Genomic DNA, 17,899 nt, shown 5'->3' with positions numbered 1-17,899 from the left:
AAAAATTATTTCCAGAATAAAAGAGTAGGGCTGGAACCAGCACACAGATGTGCTAGAAGCACCGGGTGCATTCCGTGGCCTCTCACTCTCCCAGTGGAGCAACCAACAGCCACTATAGAACAGGAAGTGGTTCCCTCCTGGGGCCCCTCTCCACATCTCAGACCGGAACCCCAGGAGCAGAGGGCAGTTGCCCAATGAGCCTCCCCAGCTTGCCCTGCCCTCAGGTCAGAGTCTATTTTTCACCACGGTTTCTTTCAAGACTCACATGATTCCACACCCAAAGGACATGAGAATTGCCTTGGGAAATTGCATGAGGGCAGGTTGTGAGAAGGGGCTGGGCTGGAAAAGTATGAACAGCCCTGGCCTCCTGGGTGTGCCCTGTGGGGAGGGAGAGGGTCCAGCTCCAACCCACCATTTTCCCTCACCTCTGACTACACCCAGAGTATTTCGAGCTTTTCTTCAGGAACTGGCTCTTCAAGCTTCCTACCTCCTACCTACCCTGAAAACTAGGGTAATTCTAGTTACCTCAACCCCAACAACACCATTAGGAGCTCTTTCCCACCACTGCTGGCTGTCGCCTCAAAGTCTATGCTCAGAGGAAAAAGAGATGGTTTCCAGGACCAGGTCTTTAATCCCAAGAGCTCTACCAAAGCCGTGACTGCTGGGCTCCCTCAGAAACAGCCCCTTCCGGCATTTCTAGTCCACCTCCAGTTTCTCCCATTAATAAAAAGGATGGAGGGGAGGAAGGTAGCCTCCCTTCCGGGCATTACACTTTCTCCTGTCCTTGTTCCCAACTTTCTGCTTTGTAACATGGGGCAAGTTTTCTTAATTGTATAATGGGGAAAGATAATGGAATGAGAATTAAGGGAGTCTGTCATTCAGATCCACTGGAGTCAGCTACGACTGACCTCGAATCCCTGAGGACTCCATCTCCATTCTCTATCTGCTTCTACCGCCCGTCCAACCCTCACTTGCTTCTCCCTGGCTTCCACGTGCTCTACTCCACAAAGCAGCCTTTACCTCCCGGTCGTGATGTCTAACACTCTGTGTCCTGACTAAGTCTCTGGTCACTGTCACCTTTTCCTCTTCCCTCGTAAGACACAAGCCTCCCCTCAGTTTTCTTCCTGCCTCTCTGGATGTTCCTTCTCAGTCTCCATCTTGATTCTTCCTTAAATGTCAGAGTTCCAGCCTCAGCCCTGACATCTTTCTGAAGCAATGCCACTCAGGGCTTCAATGGCCATCCCTAGGAGTGACGCCTCCATTTCTACATTGCCCATTTCCAACTAGCTGTGCTATGTTTCTTCCTGGGATACCACAGTGCTTTGAGCGCAAAGCCACTCAAATTAAGTAGTTGCTGTCCTCTGACCCCATGACCTACTTCTTCTATTCCGTGTCCCATGTCTAACACACCGTCACTACTAGTGTCCCAAGCCTGGTAGTCAATATTGAATGTTCGCCCACTCTCTCCATGCCTACATTCATGAAGGCACTGGGACCAGTCTTCAGTCTCATGTTGTTCCCTTCCTTTCCAGCTCCCCCTGCAAATGTCTTACCTCACTTCAGGCCTCCCTTCTTTCCTGACTCATAGCAGACTAGCTGGTCTCCATGCCTCCAGACTGTGTCCTGTCTCCAATCCAATATATCCTCTGTCCCCAGTAGGGTATTCCAAAAATGCACATGTGCTGTTACTTCTACCACCCCCTGACAGGCCTTGTTGTCCAAACACTCTATGGTTCTTTTCTGCCAACCTTAGTCTCATCTTTCACCAGACTCCTGACTCTGAGCTTTAGCCAAGCTGAATACCTGCTTATCCCCAAAGCATGATGGGCCTGCGAGCCTTTCTGTCTTTATGATAACTATATGTACGCATGGTTCTGCTCGTCCTTCCTTCCTCCACAAAGACTCCTGCTTGACCAGACTAAGCTTAGCAATAATTTCCTTAGGGGATTCCTTAGTCTCCTCTTTCCCACCCCTATCTGGTGTTGGTCAGGTACCCTATTTCTGTGTTCCCACAGCATCCTGGGCACACTTTGATTAAAGCATCTGTCACTCAGATTGTCTTCTCAATTCGCTTGGGAGTTCCTTGAAGGCAAGGACTACGTTTTTCTTCTTGCGGTTTCTGCAGCACTAAACGAAGTGCTTGGCACATGCAGGGTAGATGACTGGATGGGTGGGATGAATGCATCTGGTGAGATGGCATGGTAGGGAGAGGTGCCACTGACCCCTGCTAAATGGTTACAGCCTTCACATATTTCTCAGATAATCAACTGGTCTGGCCCTGGTTTGCAACCAGACCGAGTGCCCCCCGGGGAGAGGAACTGCTGTTTCCATCGGGCTGAAACAATGACCTGCATGGAGCAAACAAGTTTTCACAGCCAAGCAAAATGGGGAAGTTCTCGAGGTAGGCTGAAACTAAAAAAATCTGTGTTGTTTGAAATCTTTAGATAACTGTGATAGTTATCTAAATTTGGCTGTAGACTGCATCTGTGCCTGATAAAGTGTTATGACTCCTTAGGAAGCTATGGGAAGCTGAACCCTGGAGGGAGCTGGGTATCCAGAGACTGGGGTGGCTGAATTACAGTCCGTCTTGTTTGGATACCCAATTCCCCTGGGATAGTGCTACTAATAGGGACTGTTCTGACAATGACCAGGGCATTGGGAGCTCAAGTAGGAAGATACTTCGACAGAGTGTATTGTTGGAGGTGGTGTTACTGGGAGAGGGCTGGGCTCCTCACTGACATGGAACACACCCCCACCCAGCCCTTCCAGGCAGCTCAGCGAGTGACCGCACAGATTAAGGGTGCAGAGGAACTCAGAAGCTCCCGGATGCCAGCGCAGGAGCCTCTCCAGCCTTCAGAAGCCTGAGCACTGTCTGTTTTTACACAGAAGAGCAAAGATTTTCCCATTCCCATTCCTCTGCCCCCTTAGAGAGGACCAGGAGAGCCAGGAAAGGGAAGGGTTCAGGGGTCTAGGTATTTTAGAGAGAAGTTTTGGGGGAAGATGCAAACAGTGCAGCAAGGCCTTTCAAAAACCCAATTCTGAATCTGTACATTGCTAAATGAATTATTGCTGAGCTAGAAGGCCTACTCCAGATGTGCCTGAACATTTAGTTAACTTTCTATTCCCTGTTTTTCTCTGTGTGTGGCCGGTATAATATGAAATCCTTTCACGCAGATGGATTTTTTTTTTTTTTTTCTGGGATGTATCCAAGAGGCAAAACCTTCTTTTGAAAGCTGTCTACCTCCCACCTGGGTCACACGGAGGTAGAGCTGAGCCCAAGCGAGCCTAGCAGTTCTCACTCCAAGCATCATCAAGCCGATGAGGGCAGCGGGAAGAGGTGGCTGCATCTCAGACAGGGAGGAAGGGAGAGCTGTACTCATAAGCACTCAGAGGAGCAGGGGAGAAACAGCTACTCCCGGTGGCAGAGCGACCATACATAACATCAAGGAGAGGAAGGCAGAGGCCAGGGGGATTTAACTCCCAAGGGGAGTCACTTCAAGAATGCCAACGCAGACATTACTTGTAGCTCCTTTCAAAGCCATTCTCAGAGGTATTAGATCAGCAAAGTCAGTGAAACAAAGACAGAGGTGACTGACATGAGATGCAGTTAATGGAGATGAGCTTTTTTCAGAACATGGGTTCACGAACTGGTTAGAAATGGCCAGTGAGATGCAGGATACACGAGTGTCATGTGTGGCCCCCGGATGCGGCAGGGTCAGCAGAGTGATCACAAGGACGGGAAGAGAAGCCCCAGATAAACATGAAGGCAAAGCAGCTTGTTTCTTACCACTTCATCCTCGGTAGGCTTGAAAACACAAAGTTACACTTAGTGGGAAGCCACGCCACACACAAGGTTACAAGTCACGAACACAAGGCTACTGATCACTTCTTGGGGAGGACTGTTCATGTTAAATGGTCTAGCATGTTGGAGGCATAGCACATACGGAAAGCAAAATCAGCAGGACTGACAGCATTAAGATACCTGTTTTTAAAAGGCACCCCAACCCTTTCAATTGTTTAAAAAGTCATTTGCATACTGGAAGTGGTCAGTCAGACTGAAAAGCCCAGTCACCTGGGTCCTCAACCCCTATTCTATATGCTTTAAAAAAGAGTATAATAAATGGATGAGATTCAAAAGTTCACTTCAGAGGCTTTGTGGTATAAGTGGTCAGGCAAGGGGACTGGGTTTTAAAAAAAAATTGAGCTTGGAGGTGGCAGTGTAGGAAAAATGTAGCTTGGCCTTACTACTCTTCACTCTCCCTATAAAAAGTAGGCAAATGGCATTTTTAAAAGGCTCAAATAAAATTTCTGCAACAAGAGCACATCAGTTGGATAGGACTTCAAAAGTACCAGTGATCACAGTTCCAATTGGAACCATCCTTGAAAGGGACAAGGGATGAGGGCACTGTCATAAGTGGGCTGTATTTCTAGTAATAAGAGCTGGGAAGCTGGGGCCTACTGTGCCTCGTTGCCTGGGAGGCAGTTAGTAATTGAGATCTGCATGCAGTTCAGAGTTTAAGAAGCCAGACAGTAGAATACAGCTGCTGTGGGCTCTGCAAGCAACACCTGGAGTTTAGAGCAGGGGCCCACTGGAAAAAGCTGTGGTGCCCTAAGAGGTCCAGAAGGCAGGCTGAGCATTAGTATTAGTATTTTCATTTTTCAAGGAGAAGACTGGAGTGAGGCCGCTTAGATACACAAGACTAGGGCCGACCTGAAGTAGAAGGAGAGGAAGCCCACTCCACTGGATCTTACCTCTTCTGCATCTTCTGAATGGGTGGAGAGCTGGTCATGCTGAATAATCTCAGCATCCTCCTCTGTCGGTCCGTTGCCCACCCTGATCCCACCAAAGTTGAGAGTTCCCTACACAGATGAACAGAAAGAGTAGAATTTGCCTGGGCTTTAGTGTGACATTCTGTGAGGTGGGGAAGGGCGATGGTTAGTACATACAAACCTCAGAAAAGCATGTATTCTAACAACAAAAACAGAACCCACTGATCGAACAACTAAGTAAAAATAAACCACTGTTCCCACCCCAGTCACCACCACCCCAGCCCCAGCCCCAACTACAATTACCGCCTCATCCTGATCAGAGGAAATATGCAGCTCTGCCTGCTGCACCAAGAGACACCAACCAGCCTTGCCTCGGTCCATGCTAACTGAGAATCCTGCCTGAATAGAAAGCTCGATACGAACAGACTCTCGAAACAAGTGTAGCTCTATCTGCAAAGCCTTCAATGGCCTAAGTTTTTCTGGAACTAAAGATTAGACTTTCTAAGAGGGAGGGGAGCCAAATGACATGGTGTTTGTAACCTGGTCTGATAAGCTTTCAACAGGAGCCCAAGAGTTCCAGCAATCTCTCCAAGTAATGTGCTGGGTCTCTGCTCAGGAACAAAGGACTTCCTAGGTCAAGGAAGGAAAAAATACTTAATGTACATTAGCTTGTGGTTAGAGAATACTGAGTTAAAAAAAAAAAAGAAGAAGAAGAAAGAAAAGAAAACAAGGCTCCTTTCCTTCAATGGAAGATTCTGCAGTGTTAAAACAACACTTTCGCAGGCATGTGGGCAGGTGCTGATGGAGCATTTGCTTCTCCTCACTTCCCAGGCATAGTTTCCAGCAGCGTCTCCAGAACCAGACTTTCTAAGTCAACCTGATGTGGAAAAGCTTGTGTTTATTGAGGCAAAAGGACCCTTTGGGTACAAAAACCAGGCACCACTGGGATTAAGTCTGACACATACTAATTAGTGCTAACCTGCCACAGAGCGACAGGAGCTAAAGAAACAGCTCCTAGAGCTACTTCATATGGTTTCAGATGGCTTCTGTCCGAACAGCATAAGAGCTGGAAGACCGCTCTCCTGCAAAATGGCCTTGTGGGCAAGCAGCACAGGGCAAGCAGGATCGGTCTACCGCCCCGCGGTCCCACTCATACCCCACCCTGTTGCCACAGCTTAACTGACCACCAGACCTCAGTGTCTGGGCAAATCCTCTCTTTCCTTCTAGCAACGGTTCTCATGTGCTGGTCAGAGAACCAGCTGCATCAGAATCACCTTGAAAGCTGCATTTCATTAAACAGAGATTCCTGAATACTACCCCCAGAAAGTATAAATTTAGTAGGTCTAGGGTGGGGTCTAGGAAATCTGTATTAAAAAAAATATTCCCCCAGTACAAACTGTATAATCAATTGACTGTCTATTAAAATTGAGAATGCAGGCAAACACACACAAAATGCATATGCAATATGCACCTTTTGAGACTCAGCAATCCCAGCCACTGCTAGGAATTTGCTTGTGAAAGGTACGTGGAAAAGGATGTTCCCTGCACTGTTACTTGTAATAGCAAAGAACTGAGAACCACTAACACATCCATCAGTAAGAGAGTGATTACATAAATGCAGCATGTCCAACAGATGGTCTGTGACAGCTGCCCCCAACCTGGTGCTCCTATGAGAATCTAATGCCTGATGATCTGAGGTGGAGCTGAGGTGGTGATGCTACTGCTGGGGAGCAGCTGCAAAGACAGATGAAGCTTTGCTCGCTCACCTGTGGCGCACCTCCTGCTGTGTGGCCTGGTTCCTAACAGGCCACGGACAGGTGGCTTGGAGATTGGGGACCCTGGTCTATGGTATGCTAGGCAACTATAAAAAAGAGTATCATTATAAAACAATCTCCAAGATACACTAAATTTTTGAAAACCTAATAAATCAAGGGGCAGAAGAGTGCTACAGTTTAAACACAATTCCTAATGTATTTCAAATATATATGTACATCCACATATATACTTATATCAGTAGATGATATATATGCTGACATACGTGGAACATAATTTAGAGGCAAAATTCTGTTCGTAATACCCTTGAGGAGGAGAAGGGTGCTGGGGACAGGGAGGATTTCACTTTCAATATTATCTGCATTTAAAAAAAATTTTTATAAGAGTTTATTTGAGCTAAACTAACAAAACATGCTAGGGAGCAAGACCTCGAATTCTCCTTACTGCTTTAATTGTATCTTTCAATGTCAGTAGGGGATTGTCTGGGTCATGGAATCATGGGTCATCTTCATTTCTTCTTTCACTTATCTGTTTTAATACCCCAAGAAACAAATTTAAAGTTCACCAGGTGATTCTGAAATGTAGTCATATTTGAGAACCACTGAAGAAGCCTTGGGTGCCTCCAGATCATGCAAATGTTACACCTGACAACCCTCAAAAGGTGGACTGAGAGGCATCGAAGGGCATGGGTGACAGGGGAGGAGGCTGGCGTATTCTGGGATGGCTTACAGGGTAGAGGAGGCAGGCTTCGGGCTTCAAGGCTCCTAACGCAGAAGGGTACTTCATAAGTTTTCCCCAACCAGAGAATAAAGTGAGGGACAGACAGGTTAAACCTCCCAGCTAGACACTAAAAACTGTCCCTTCAGAACATAGGGAATGAATTACAGGAAAGGGGATGAGACACACACACACACATTGGCAGAAAAAAGAAAAGAAAAATTAAACTGTGATACGCGACTTACAGACAACCAAGAGGGCATAGAACAGAACAAAAACAGATCAGTGTTCACATCCTCAGCCCTTGGGGTAAAGAATCCAGGGCCCTTGTTCTAGAATTATCATCCTGATGCTTTCAGGCTGCTTTCCAGATGTTTAACTAAAAATCCAGTGGGCTAAGAAGATCCTATGAATGTGCAGGTTTCTAGATTGGGGACTTTTAACTTGGATAGCTTCAGAAAAGAGGATGCCGGATTTAAAAGCATCAAGACTGACACATTGGAAGCACATCTTAAGTATAGTAAGACTAGCAGAAAAAAGAGCACATTGAAAGAAATAAATCGAAAGTATGTGCTTTACGGGATTTAAAAATTTTTTTCTCAGAGGAAAGGAGGAAGTAAGTCCCTACTTAAAATAATTTTAAGCAGCAACATTAAAATATCTTCTGATTCAAAATATCAGCCCTTTTAGACTCGTTCTAGAAGGATGATTATAGTAGTTTCATAAGTTTAAAATGATCAGAAACACCTAATGAAGGAAATAGTTATCCATCTAAACATTCTGTTCTCTTTTAAAGGAGTATGATGCTACTTAGAACATAATAGTACATGAGTAATCACTAATGGTGAGACTTAAAAATCTTATAGATTCATTACCTAGAACAGACTGGACTGATTTGATATTAGGGCATTGTAAGATTTTGGTTAAGAGATGTTTTTAAGGACCAATATTGAAATGCTTTACATTCAAAGTGCTAATACTGAAGCATGAGTTAGTATTGGAAGAAGGAAAGATCAAAACAGAAGATGACTTTATTATACCAGATGTACAGTATACACGAGACACATGGCAGAATGGAGGTCTCACTGGAATAGCTGAGGACCTGAGAACTTCTGAGTCTCTCACAAAAAAGTCGACATGTATAAACTTCCACTGGAAAGAGAGTAAGTCACAGCTAAAATGGGCCAAATGTCCAAATGTCATTCTGAAACAGAACTTTAAAGTGTTGGGAAATCAATTCAAGAATCACAGAGATGTTCATACTCCATGCTGAAAAATCAGTGAATACATGGTCACAAAATACAGACAAGAAAGTGGATGAGTCCAAGAGCTGCCATCTTGGATTAAGATGATGGGACTCGGAGAAGGTACAACAGCCACTTTGCTTCCATAAACATGACTGTACTTACATATTTGAATACAAATTTAGTAGACCAATGGCAAAGATGACATCAGAATCTACTCATAAGAGGTGGAAACCTTTTCTGTCATCTTCTCGATGAGTAACAAGGACATACTTCCCAAGAGCACACATGTCCCATGCTCTCAATATAGTTAAAAAGAATTCTGCTGCACTGTTTGCCACCTCTTGAAACAAAACGTGATGGTTTGTTGGTTTTAATTCACTCACTGTTGCAGCCGCTGCTGCCTCTAGTCCCTGTTGGCTCGGGGTTGGGCTGACTGGGACCTCCACAGGTTGCCCTTCCTGATAGTGAATGGAAGAAAAGAGGAAGGGAGACGGAAACAAAAGAGGGAGGGAGTGAAAGGGGAGACGAATGGAGGGTACATGGAAGGATGAAGATGGTCAGAAAAGGGAGAAGGAGGGTCTCGTAACTCAGCAGCTCTCCAACAGGAGCAATAATCTAACAGCCGTATGAGAGTCATGCAAAAAGATCTTTTGGGTTTTACCAGGCAGCGCCATATGTAAGAATTATCGCATAGCCAGAAATGAACATTTGGCGACTTAAGTGTGTGTGTAATTCATGTGCACATATACATTAAGTAAACACAAGTATTTATGTTGCTTTTTTTTTTTTTTTTTAAATCAAAGTTCTTCAAACCAAATCTTTTCCCCAGATGTTTTGGTTGATCAAAGTATCACTGTCTCATTTTAAAAGAAAATGTCTCAGCGGCAGCCCTGTGGTTGCCCAGGCAAACCACATGAGTGGCTTCACCCAGCTGTAGCTCTTGCAGCCTCGCTTTGGCTGACGCTGCTGCATCTAGACAGGCCCAGACCTGGATTTTGCTGAGCACGACATGAGCAAATCGTGACCAAGAAAGGTAAAAACTTATGACTGATTCTCTGTACCCGAGCTACTCAGAGCTGAATCTAGATGTCCAGGCAGCAAAAACATGTTTGTTTGTTATTTTAATTTCAGCAGGTCCAGTACTCATGCTGGGATATGACACAAATGCATTTTAAGAGTATACAGACTTATGCAAAATTCATTGGATCCAATGAGGAATTGCCTTGATCTTAAAAAAAAGAAAGAAAGAGAGAATCTAGTAACTTTCAACAACAGAAATACACCCACCAAATGCTTCCTCCTCAAATACTGATGGCGCAGCACCAGTGGTTTAAACAGCAGTATCCACGGTACACACAGCAGCGCGACCACGACCAGGAAACACTGAATTCCTTTCTGTACAGAAGGACAAGGGACATCACATTGATCAAACATGCACTTTCGAATTTCAGCACAAATTTCCTAAAACAATCTGTGAATAATGCTATCTATCCAGTTTCTCAAAATAATTAGCAGATGTTGTGGCAAAGCCCAGGAATTGTCCCATAGGATGTGAGTTATTATCCAACACTTTCTGGATACAGAAATTACAGTAGACCCTCCCAAGTAAAGAGGATGGGCTGAATTTAGATCTTGATATGTGGACTGGAAACCAAACACTACAAAAAGGGATTTTTTTAAGGCTTTTTTAGGGTCATGAAAACATCTAACTTCCTGACCTAGGGTAACCACCTAAGACAGTCCACTTCTGGGCTGACGCACCTGTCCAGAATACAGCATTGAATTACCAGACTCCGGGTAGGAAAAGAGGAACATGTTTATGAAATGGATCAGAAGGCTTGGTGCTTTCTTAGACGTATGAGCGTCATAGGCCGTCCACTTGTAAAAAATAAGGATAACCAAGTAGCCAAACAAAGAGGTCATGAAGATTATTTCAGGAATAAATCCAAAGTAGATATTCAGGGGCTTCCTGAAATAACTAAAAAGAGAGAAAAAATGTGCAAGGTGATCAGACTCAGGGTCACTCCTACACCAGGCAGAATCCTCACTAGATTTTCCCCTACTGCTTCCTCAACTTTTCATCACTTGAAGGAGCAAGAGCCAGAAGCACCAGAGGTGACAGAGACAAGCAGTATTACTGTGACTTGCAAACTTTTGGATCCTGGACAGCTGCAATAGTATCACCATCATTCTCCCATGAGAGAGACTGGGAAATCTGGTATGTTATGAGACCACAGTTTATACTTTATATGAGTTACACACCAAGGGAAAAAAAATAACTTATTTGAATGAAAATCACCTAAGGTTTTCTCGAAGATTTTTACTACAATTGTAAATTGTTACTGGACTAATATTAAGTAAGCCTCATTTAAGAACATGCAATTTTTATAAAAGCACTTTAATGCAGAACGGGGTTCTGAGTTACTAATTCTTCCCAAAGATGTTGTGATTTCTTTAGGCAAAAAAAGCATTATCTAAACTACTCGCATTCAGATGACAGAAACGGAGCAACTCACGTATGGTTGAAAAGGCTCAGGCTGATGCCAAACATCATGTGGATGATACCAAGGATAACAGACATCTTCATCTTAAAGGAGTTGAGGAAGGTCAGTTTATTGGTAGCAATGTTCCAAATCTGTCACGACCCAAAAACCAAAAAGGTGTTATTACAGAGCTCTCAAATGAAAACACATTCACCTATTTTTAAAAAGTTTTTTTTTTTTTTTTAATTATGGAAAATTGTAAACATACTCCCATGTACCTATCACCCAGCTTCCACAATTACACTCCACTTACCAACTCACGGTCAATCTTGTTTCACCGCACCCCCAACCTGCTCCCACTTCCATATTATTTTGAAGCAAATTCAGATAGAATATCATTTTACCTGTAAATATTTCAGTACAGATCTCTAAAAGGTAATGATTCATTTTTAAAGCATGACCAAAATACTGTTATCACACCCCAAAGCATTAACAATAATTCTTTAATATCATAAACTATATAGTCAGTATTCAAATTTCCTTAACTGTGTCTAAAAAAATTTTTTTTAAATTTCATTTATTCGAAGTAGGGTCCAGATAAAGTTTCTACACTGCGATTGTTGACATAGCTCAAAAGTCTCTAATCTATAGGTTTTCCCTCCAGCTCTCTTTTTTTATTCCTTACAAAATGTTTGCTGAAGAAATGAGGTTAGTTATCTTGTAGATGTTCCCACAATCTGTGTTTTGCTGATCACATCCCTGAGGCACTAGCATTTCATCTACTTTTAAATATTAATTGCCTTAAGCTTTGTCCCCTGAGGCCGGGACACTTGTAATATATTTTCCTGACAGTTCTGCCTACACTTGGCCATCAGATTACATTTTCTAAGTTGTGACTCCGATTACAGTCATTTCCCTGAGTCAAAACCTCCCCCAAACTCCCATTGTCATCTCTAAAGTGCAAACTCTGCAGCCTAATAAGCCTGATCTTTAGCCCTTTCCTGAACTGACCTTTCCGTGAAGATCATCCTCAGTGACCTCTAACCTGAAAACTTCTGATGAGTTCTCTCTTCCAGCCTGAAAACCACCTCTACAACTCCAACGTCTGTACCTGGGTAGCCCACAGGCATGCCACAGTCAACATCTACCCTACAAGCATCAAATGAAATGTCTGCAAAAAAACCCTTGTTAACTACAGAATATTATAGAAACGTTAGGTAATGTTATTATTAGACTCTGAACTACTTGAGGGCAGGATCTATGACTTAAAATTCTGTTTCCCCCAGAAGGCACTATGCCTTGCAGACAATAGGGATTCAATAAACACTTGTTAAATGCATATGTAAAGTGTTATTAAACTTCTCTAAGCTTCAGTGTCCCTATCTGTATAATAAGGATAAGCATTACCTCCCTGCTAGAATTGTTTGAGGATAAATCAGATATGCTGAAGGCTTGGTATAGTGCCTGGCTCACAGGAAGCATTTCAGTAACATTAGCTTCTATAACAATAAAATAATTAACTTGGTACTTCCCCATCTCTATGCTTCTGCCCACACTTCTCCTCTGTAACAATCTGAAATATTTTCTAAAGGTGAGATTAATTCCTATTTTTTTACAAGAAACCTTAGTCTTTCTGGCCTATTATGATCTGTTTTTCCTCTGTAATTTTGTAATCCTTACTGTTTAATGTTTATTCTTAAATTCCCCTCACCCCCTTGTTAAAGCACATAATACAAAAGATGTGATCACACTTTATCTGTCTAAGTATATGGAAAAAAATTAAATTCTGGGATAAATTCTTGTGAGTATGTAAATATAAAAATGGAAATCTAAACCATGGGGGGAAAAGCTATTTCTGCTTTGTTAAAACTTCTGCAAAAAATAAAAACCAAACTAAATTAAATAAAACAAATTAAACTCGGAAGGAGTCTTGAAAATCAGTCTTCCCAGAGTCAATATTATTAGCTATCTCTGAAATAAGCAGTGTAGGAAAAATTATTTGGCTCCAAGGCACTTGGGTCTTTTACGGCTCGAAAGTACACTAGACAGATGAACCAAGTTTTTTTCAAAAATAAGTCAACAAAAAACCCAAATAACTACTGACTTTAATTCTCTCACTTTAGGGTCACAATTTTAACTTTCAGTGTCAGACATATAGGAAAGATGCGCGCTTACTGGATCAATGCCAAAAGGGTATGGTCCACCAAAAACTCCAGGGACGGCTGGGTTCAGCTGGAGCACAGGGTTCCCCCGAAGTGTCTCCTCCCTACCACGTTAGGAGGAAAGTTGCATTTATTTTTGAATCAACAGAGGGGAACTACTAGGGTCCAGAAACTGATCCCAAAGAAACTACTAAAGCTATCTCATCTCTTCAACAAAATAGGAGGAACTAGCATCTGAGATGAGAAAGGGTTGGAGATTAAAAAAAGAAAGAGAAGAAAGAAAGAGAGAGGGAGGGAGGAGGAAGGAAGGAAGGAAGGAAGTTTGATTAAACACACACACACACAAACAAGCAGGGAATCTGGGGAATCTGCTTTTAATTTACAAAAAGAATCAATATGCCAATTTATAGTCTCGGTTCCTTCATACTGCTGAACAAATCACAGAACAATTCCCAGGCTGGAGCATAAATAAGAGGAGACACTGCATTTGTCTCAAACAGAGATATTTTCAACCACCTCCTAAAGAAGTGTTAGTTTACCACCTGTCTGAACAATCAGAGTTAAATACAAAAGGAATAAGCTTTGACTTTTAGCTTCTTTTGCAACTTACGTCCAATTATATATAGTGAACATTGGCCGTACACTCCAGGATGACCCGAAGACATTAAGAGACTTGGAAAAGCAATCGTTGTAGATAAGGCCAGTGTAAATGGAGAACACGCCCATCAGTAGGATAATGTACCGGCCACTGAACACAGTGCTAAACATCTGGGAACCAAAAGAAAGAAGTCGATGAAATGTATGTACTGTAGGTCACGCTGTGACAATGTGACTCAGAATATGCTAGACCCTTCCTCTCATACTACTTTACTCTGTGTCAGGGGTCAGTGAGCTTGAAGTAAAGAGCAAAATAGAATGCTAACCAGAAACTCACTTTCACAGCACATGGCCTTTTTAGTGTTAAAATGAACATAACTCCTCGATAAATTCATGGACAAAAGACTTCCAGATGATACTTTTCATAATGAATGCTTGAGAAATTATAAAGTTGTTCAGTCTAAGGCAGATGTAACTCAAATATTACCTCATTCTCATTCTTCTGGGAGAGGATCCGGCTCTCTCTTAACACCATCCATACAGCAAAAAGGGTCATCAGAATGCCATGGCCAAAGTCCCCAAACATCACAGCAAATAGGAAAGGGAAAGTGATGATGGTATATGGAGCTATAAAAAAAAAAAAAAAAAATCAAAGGATGTCAGATGGGCGCTAGACTTATCAGGGAGATCACTTCTTAAGTTATATAAATGTCTAATCAGTATGGCAGACACCTGAAACTTAAGAGAATAGTGTAGGTCAACTGTAATTAAAAAACGAATTTACAAAAAAGAAACGAAATGAGAAAAAAGACAAATAAAGAAAACCACAGCAACTCCCAACATGTCACATTCCACTCCATACTCTAAGATCAGCACGGAGTGACTTATTCCCCAAGCTGCTGATCAGACAGATTCCCAGAGAAAATCTTTCCCAGCAGGATCTGCACACCTCACAAAGCAGCTCTGAGGGCATCCGAGCTACTGCTAGCATTTTAAAACAAGGAAAACACGGGAAGTGAAAGTTTTGTCTCTAGCGTTGGCAACACTGTGGTTTGTTCTTTGATTCCTGTTTTCTCACCCCTGGGACACTGCTCCTGGGGCAGGCTGGCTTTCTTTTCTCGTGCATCAACCACCTCCCAGTTGAACAAGCCTACCAGGAGAGTGGGAGAAGGCCTAGAACCTGGAGCAAAGCAGGTCCTCAGAGGGCTCCATCTGAAAATGAATTCTCAGACTCCTGATTTAATAATTAACTATCCCAACAGGGGAGAAATTTTCCCTGTCCCTAAAATAGTCAATAATTGCTCTATTTTCTCTGTCTAACCTGGAACAGAGAAGCCATTTAAAAATGTCAGATATTTTAGAAAAAAAGTTCTGTTTAAAGCAGTTCCTGCAAATGGTATGTTAAAGGAAGCCAGGTATTTTATAGCAGATACAGAAGAATCCAATCTATTGAGTTCATTCCTATAAAAGCACTTTATTAGAAAAAAAATAAGATTTTTTTCTGCTGTTGGATGGGAAATTGAATGAGATAATTTCTGTAATTCTTTTTACTAATAATAACATTATGAAAATTTTATACAGTCAAATTTTGTATTAACTTTCACTTCATAATCAACAAGTTTCTATAAATAACCTGTTCTGTAAAACCACCTCTTAAAAGGGCTGAGGTCTTGACATCTTTCGTTTTAAGTCTATAGCATTTAAGGGGAGGTATTACAAGATAACAAACAAAAAATAAAACCTCCAGAGGGAAATGATTCAAGCTTTTTTACCTGGATTTATCTCTCGGTACGTTCCAATCCCGTAAGCGTCTACTATGTTCTGAAAGCCATATGTGAACTTGTTCGTTTTGTTATAGGTGGGGGGAGTCTGGTTTGTCTGCATCCTGTTCAAAATGGAGGGCACGGTGGAACCGCTGTGTTCCTATGGACGGCAAGCACAAGGACGAGGGTTAGGGCATCCTCCCGAAGGGCCGTGGCGGCTGCACGGGCGCGCGCATTTGTCAAGACCCACCGAACTGTACCCGTAGAATGTGTGTATTTTACTTTATGTACATTTTATCTCGATCTTTCTCAGTTTTTGGAGAAACTGAAGTTAAGTATAAAATTTACAATGAAAGATTTGAAATAAGTCTTGGGAAGAATTTCCTTCCTGTGAAAGAAATTTTAAATGAGTAACCAAAGAAAACATGGAACCCCTTTCTCTGGAGATATCGTCATCTGCTCTCTCCCTCACTTATGGAGAGAACAAAGCATATTCTCTGTCTCTTCCTTCCACCTAAACGCCCTAGTCCCTTGTAGTCCAGCTTAGTCAAAGTGGCTGGCTCACCGCCAGATCCAAAGTCTCTTCTCCGGTATGCGAGCCCCTGACTCTGGGAGTCTTCCTCTTCTTAGGTGAAAACCTTTATTCCTTAGGAGTTCCCTCCTCACTCACTAACCATGCTTTCTCTGTCTCCTTGCTGGCTTTTCCTCCTCTGCCTATCTACAAACATTGATGATGGGCCCTAAAGTTCTATCTTTAGCTTCTTTATTTTCTCTCTTGGAGGTCTTACTCTCTTCAACCCTCAGGAATCCCATATCGTTCATTTTGCCCTTTCTATCAAAAACTTGTCCCATTATCTGCTTGACATTTCCATGTGGATTTCTATCTGACTCCTTGATGTGCTCGAAACTGAACTTGCCATCTTCCCCTTATCATCGATAAGCTTCTCTTGCTGAACTTTTACTTCCATCAATGAAACCATTTTTCTACTGGCCACCAGCTCTGATGCCTCAGAAACATTTAAAATTTTTTCTCCTTATATTTCCCCTGCATGTTGCTAGAAACCAAGTATACCTATTGATTCTTCCTTCAGAACGTCTCACAAATTCATTATTTTCTTTTCCTGTTGTTAAATCCTACCCTCGGGTCCTTATAACTTTCTACTCTGTGTTTACAGTAACCGCCTGACTCCCCACCTACAGACGCTCTCTAATTCCCAATCCAACCTAGATACTACCAAAGGATTACTCCATTAAAACTCTGCTTTGATCAGGTCCTTTCACTGCTAAACGACTTCCAGTGCCTCTCTACTCCCTCTGGAACAGAATTTAAACCCTATAACCTGGTATTTAAAAACCTTTCACAGTTAGGCTCCAATCAACCTCATCAGGTTTACCTCCTACTGTTTTGGTTCATTCATTATCATTCCTATTCTTTCCCAGCATGCATGGTTGTACTGTATGTACTTCCTGCCTTTGTCCATATTGTTTTCTTCTCTTGGTTGCTGTCAACATCTCACTCATTCTTCAAAGCCTCTGTGCCACTTTATTCCTGAAGCTTTTATTTGATCACCTTAGCTGGAAAAGCTAGTACCCTCCCTTCATGCACATAAACCACTCTTAGCACACACGGTCTTGTATGCTAGCCTCTCCAAGTAAACTGCAGGATAACTGAGGGCTTATTTTTTACATTTCTACCTAGATCAGTGCCTTGAACAGGGCAGTAGCTCTATCTACTAAACAAGACTGCCAGGGTTATACTACAGAAGTAGTCTAATGGACACAGAGAATGGATCAGGAAGTTGACATCCTGGTCATGAGCTACCCAGAAGAATCATGGGTATATAATCAAGTCATTTAATCTTTTTTGAACTGTAGTTTCCACCTTTGGAAAACAAGGATACATATGTGAACTGTATTGTCAGGATATGAGATGAGTACCAGATAAATATATTAAAGAACTAGGAAAGTTAAAATCCCAAGAAAATGTAATTAATGTTACTGTTGATGGGAAAGTCTTTTCCTGGCCATAGATAAACTGCACTGCTGGGGGGACTCACCGTGCCCCTTCTGAGTGCAAACTGGATAGAGTCAAGGTCAGTGACAGGGCACCAGACCTCCGCAATCAGGCACTTCTGGGTCACGTCTATGTTGCACAGGTTCAGAGTGTGGTAGATGGCCTTCATCTTCCGCACTTTGATGAACCAGACACGGATGTTCTTAGCAGCTGCCTGCAGAACCCTCTGGCGGTGATCCTCTGTCTGATTCAGAACCTTTGGAAGAGAAAGGAACACAGGAGGGACCCTTCTCACACCAGTCTCAGATCTTAGGAGATGAATGGCAAAGAGGCACAGCTTTCTGAGAAGGGTTGCTGGGGATCTGTTTTTTCC

General features: G+C 42.6%; 1 protein-coding gene across 7 annotated transcripts in view; it reads right to left on the bottom strand.

The window, feature by feature from the left end:
• The window catches only part of ATP6V0A1 (ATPase H+ transporting V0 subunit a1), a 51,423-nt gene that overhangs the window by 8,737 nt on the left and 24,787 nt on the right, over positions 1-17,899 (bottom strand). For 3 of the 7 annotated variants that reach the window (XM_016150878.2, XM_016150880.2, XM_036222383.1), the window contains 10 exons: positions 17,570-17,782; positions 15,522-15,672; positions 14,237-14,376; positions 13,763-13,920; positions 13,166-13,256; positions 11,024-11,142; positions 10,269-10,485; positions 9,795-9,902; positions 4,753-4,860; positions 3,788-3,805 (listed from right to left, as the gene is read on the bottom strand). In XM_016150878.2, coding sequence (XP_016006364.1) covers positions 3,788-3,805; positions 4,753-4,860; positions 9,795-9,902; positions 10,269-10,485; positions 11,024-11,142; positions 13,166-13,256; positions 13,763-13,920; positions 14,237-14,376; positions 15,522-15,672; positions 17,570-17,782 — 1,323 coding nt within the window. Of the gene's footprint in view, positions 1-3,787; positions 3,806-4,752; positions 5,648-8,890; positions 8,966-9,794; positions 9,903-10,268; positions 10,486-11,023; positions 11,143-13,165; positions 13,257-13,762; positions 13,921-14,236; positions 14,377-15,521; positions 15,673-17,569; positions 17,783-17,899 lie in introns of those variants that run through there. The other 4 variants (XM_016150879.2, XM_016150881.2, XM_016150874.2 and 1 more) reach the window with 3 other exon arrangements.

This window comes from Rousettus aegyptiacus, unplaced genomic scaffold (genome assembly GCF_014176215.1).
Source record: "Rousettus aegyptiacus isolate mRouAeg1 unplaced genomic scaffold, mRouAeg1.p scaffold_m13_p_6, whole genome shotgun sequence".
In the NCBI taxonomy this organism is placed as follows: domain Eukaryota; kingdom Metazoa; phylum Chordata; class Mammalia; order Chiroptera; family Pteropodidae; genus Rousettus; species Rousettus aegyptiacus.
The sequence above is the reverse complement of the archived record's forward strand: the minus strand, read 5'-3'. Positions and strand labels throughout refer to the sequence as shown.